At 37.1% G+C, this 3,200-nt stretch overlaps 1 protein-coding gene across 2 annotated transcripts in view; it reads left to right on the plus strand.

The window, feature by feature from the left end:
• Positions 1 to 3,200, plus strand: part of gabrb2b (gamma-aminobutyric acid type A receptor subunit beta2b) — a 55,694-nt gene that overhangs the window by 23,468 nt on the left and 29,026 nt on the right. For both annotated transcript variants that reach the window (XM_014019786.1, XM_014019787.1), the window contains exon 4: positions 2,101 to 2,321. In XM_014019786.1, the coding sequence (XP_013875240.1) occupies positions 2,101 to 2,321 (221 nt within the window). The remainder of the gene's footprint in view (positions 1 to 2,100; positions 2,322 to 3,200) is intronic.

Below are 3,200 nucleotides of genomic sequence, written 5' to 3' on the forward strand. Positions count from 1 at the left end.
CCCAGAATGTGACATATGGGGTCATTCAAGAGCAAAGCATAATGTAAGCTTTAAGCTCAAAGTAAATAGATCAAATAAAAAGCTCATTTTCAGATTCCTCTGCTTTAAGCTACATATTGATTCATGGATCATGTWGATGTCATTGACTGGTTTCAGACATGCTTTATTTTTTTTCATATTAATCATAACAATGCATTTATATTTGTTGTGATTCCTACTTTTAGGTTATTCTAATGAGGACTGTTTCAATGTAATTTTAAAGAGGCAATAGTTTGATATTGAAATATAGTWTGTTGTGCCACCATTTTCCTTGTATTGTTTTTTTTTTTCAGTTGAACATTACAAATAGATGACACAACATTAAAATGTTTGCACTCATCAKTAAAAGAATAATTGTTGCATCATTGTTTAAACTAAGTTTGATTCCTGAAGCAAGCCATATTGTTCTTTTATGTACTGTGTGCACTAGCTGTGCAGGCAGAAGACATAATTAGTCCCAAGACAAGCGCTTCATCAGTCATTTCTAGTATTAAAAGGCTGAGACAGAATGCAGATGTCATTTTAGTTACATTTCTAAAATGATAAAATAATGGCAATTTTGTGTCTGTGTGCAGTGAGGCGTTGCTGCAGTTTTATACATCACAATAAATGATGCTGCAGATCACAGCATGCCAGATAGTAGAGTGTGAGCAGTTACATAACCACCAACCAGGGACTGGTGAGCTGAGAAGACAGCAAAAAATCAGAGATGTGCTAGCTCAAGGATACCCACACATTAAACATTTTTTTTATTTTAAAGTGAAAAAAAAAACTTTGAATGAGAAGTTTGTTCTGTTGTTTTGTGTTTACAGCAGACAATTGTGCTTCTGTTCAAAAAAGTAGACACTCCAGGATTTTCTTGATGCATGGAAAAAAAGGCTATAAAATTAAAAATATTAAATAATMAACCCCATGCAGCGTTTGACCCTGCGTCTGCTCAAACTATGTTTCCCTGCAAGTCTAATTACAGTGTACAGTTGACGCAATGTTYCTTTTTTGACAAAACTTGTTTCTAAAACTTTCAAACATGGCTGTCAGCACCTCCAGCCAAATATGCAACACACAACAACATGACAAAACCCATTTAAATCAAACAGAAATGTCATGAGGAATACTGCTTCCATTTTCCCGACTCCATCCAGTAAACATCCCAGCATCCAGTTCCCAAGATGCTGTAGGATGTTAGATCTATAACCAACAGGTATAATCAAAAATGCATGTTCAGCCTCTTTGCCAGGAAGTGGATGTGCCAGTCATGACAAAAAAGTTCCCTGAGACAGCAAGTTTATTTTACATAGTTATTTTTTATGGATGATTGGTGGGCTTCTTACCTCAAAAAAGCTACAAGAGCATCTTACTGCAGGCTTGACTCTTTTAACGTGTCCTAGATTTACCAGCAGGGAGTTCTCGTGCAATTCATCACACTTCTCCAGTTTGTTCATAAATATTCAACCTCCTATAAGAGTTTCAGGATGTGAGTTCAGCAAGCTCACACAAAGTGTAGGCTCTTGTGAACAATCAAAATATGAAGCCTATATCTTAGATCAGGGGTTCTCAAGCCATTTGGGTCTGGGTACCCCTTACAAGGGTGAAAAAAAAAATTGCAGAGACCCCCTCATAAACCCTGTGCTGTTTTAAAAGATGATTTATTGTCATTTCAACCCCTAAATGCCAGGGAAATATTTATTTTTTAAGTTTATCGTGTTTGTTTTATTAGTTTATTGTTCTCCATGCATTTTAAAAAATAAAAACCAAATTAACATTTTAGTAAATATTTTTGAGGACCCCCAAGATACCTCTCGCGGACCCCTGGAGGTCCAGAGACCCCAGTTTGAGAACATATGTCTTAGATGTTACTTATGAGCAAAATTTTTCATATTTTGAATTAATTCAATCCTGTTGACTGAGTTGCTAAAGTGTTTGCTTGATGATGTAATTATCTCTTCTCTTTCTCCCTGTCTCTTATATCCTTATACCCCCCCACCCCATCCCTTTTATACTTTATCCCAAACCTTTCTTTTGGYTTTTTCCCCTCCTATGCCTTCCTCTGTACACTTACAGGACTATACACTGACAATGTACTTCCAGCAGGCTTGGAGAGACAAGCGGCTGTCCTACTCTGAGATCCCACTCAACCTAACCTTAGATAACMGGGTAGCTGACCAGCTCTGGGTCCCTGACACCTACTTCCTCAACGACAAGAAATCGTTTGTCCACGGTGTCACTGTAAAAAACAGAATGATTCGACTGCACCCAGATGGCACWGTGCTGTACGGTTTGAGGTGAGATTTTAATCTCGTAGAATGCCCATTTAGCACTGTGTGTTATTTATTGCTTACACTCCATGCGTAAAGTAGCAAATAATGATGGACACTTTTTAGTACCCCTGCAACACATCTATTTTAAGATCACGCAAACAACCTAGAAGCAAACAAATTTTGTAGCTTCAGTGTAACAATTTGTGAAGTGGACCAAGCAGTAATTAGCTCATTAGAGCCAGATGAATAAAATTAATGATGTGAAGTGCTGCTGTRTAGCCTCTGAGTGCAAGTTATAATGTTGATGACCTACTTTTGTCCTCTTTTGCAGGACATATGCACATCACTGTCTAAATCTCAGTAATGTTTAATGCTGAGATTTAGGCAAGGTCTCTGCATTTCTTCTCTGTTTGTTTCAACATACACCAGGGATGTGTTCTGTTAATATCAGTTTGTTGGCTAATTAGCTGTTCAGTTACAGCACATTTACCTCTTTAAAACATTTCAATATATGTTTTATGAGGCAGTATAGATTTCACTGTTATTTTTACTTTTCATGATGGCTTGTGGAACATTGCGACCCCAGATTGTTAGAATAGAATAGAATAGAATAGAATAGAATAGAATGGAATGGAATGGAATGGAATGGAATGGAATGGAATGGAATAGAATAGAATAGAATAGAATAGAATAGAATAGAATAGAATAGAATGCCTTTATTGTCATTGCACATGCGCATAACGAGATTAGGGCCACTCCCACAGCAGTGCAAATACACATTAAAAGAAAAAGAAGAGAATAAAGAGTAGCCACTGTCCAGGATGAAACATCCAAGATCCATAAATACATCAAGGACAAAGCCTCAACGGACGATGTGCTCAACGAATGTCTCAGGCAATGGGG

Source organism: Austrofundulus limnaeus, unplaced genomic scaffold (assembly GCF_001266775.1).
Source record: "Austrofundulus limnaeus strain Quisiro unplaced genomic scaffold, Austrofundulus_limnaeus-1.0 Scaffold231, whole genome shotgun sequence".
Taxonomy (NCBI): domain Eukaryota; kingdom Metazoa; phylum Chordata; class Actinopteri; order Cyprinodontiformes; family Rivulidae; genus Austrofundulus; species Austrofundulus limnaeus.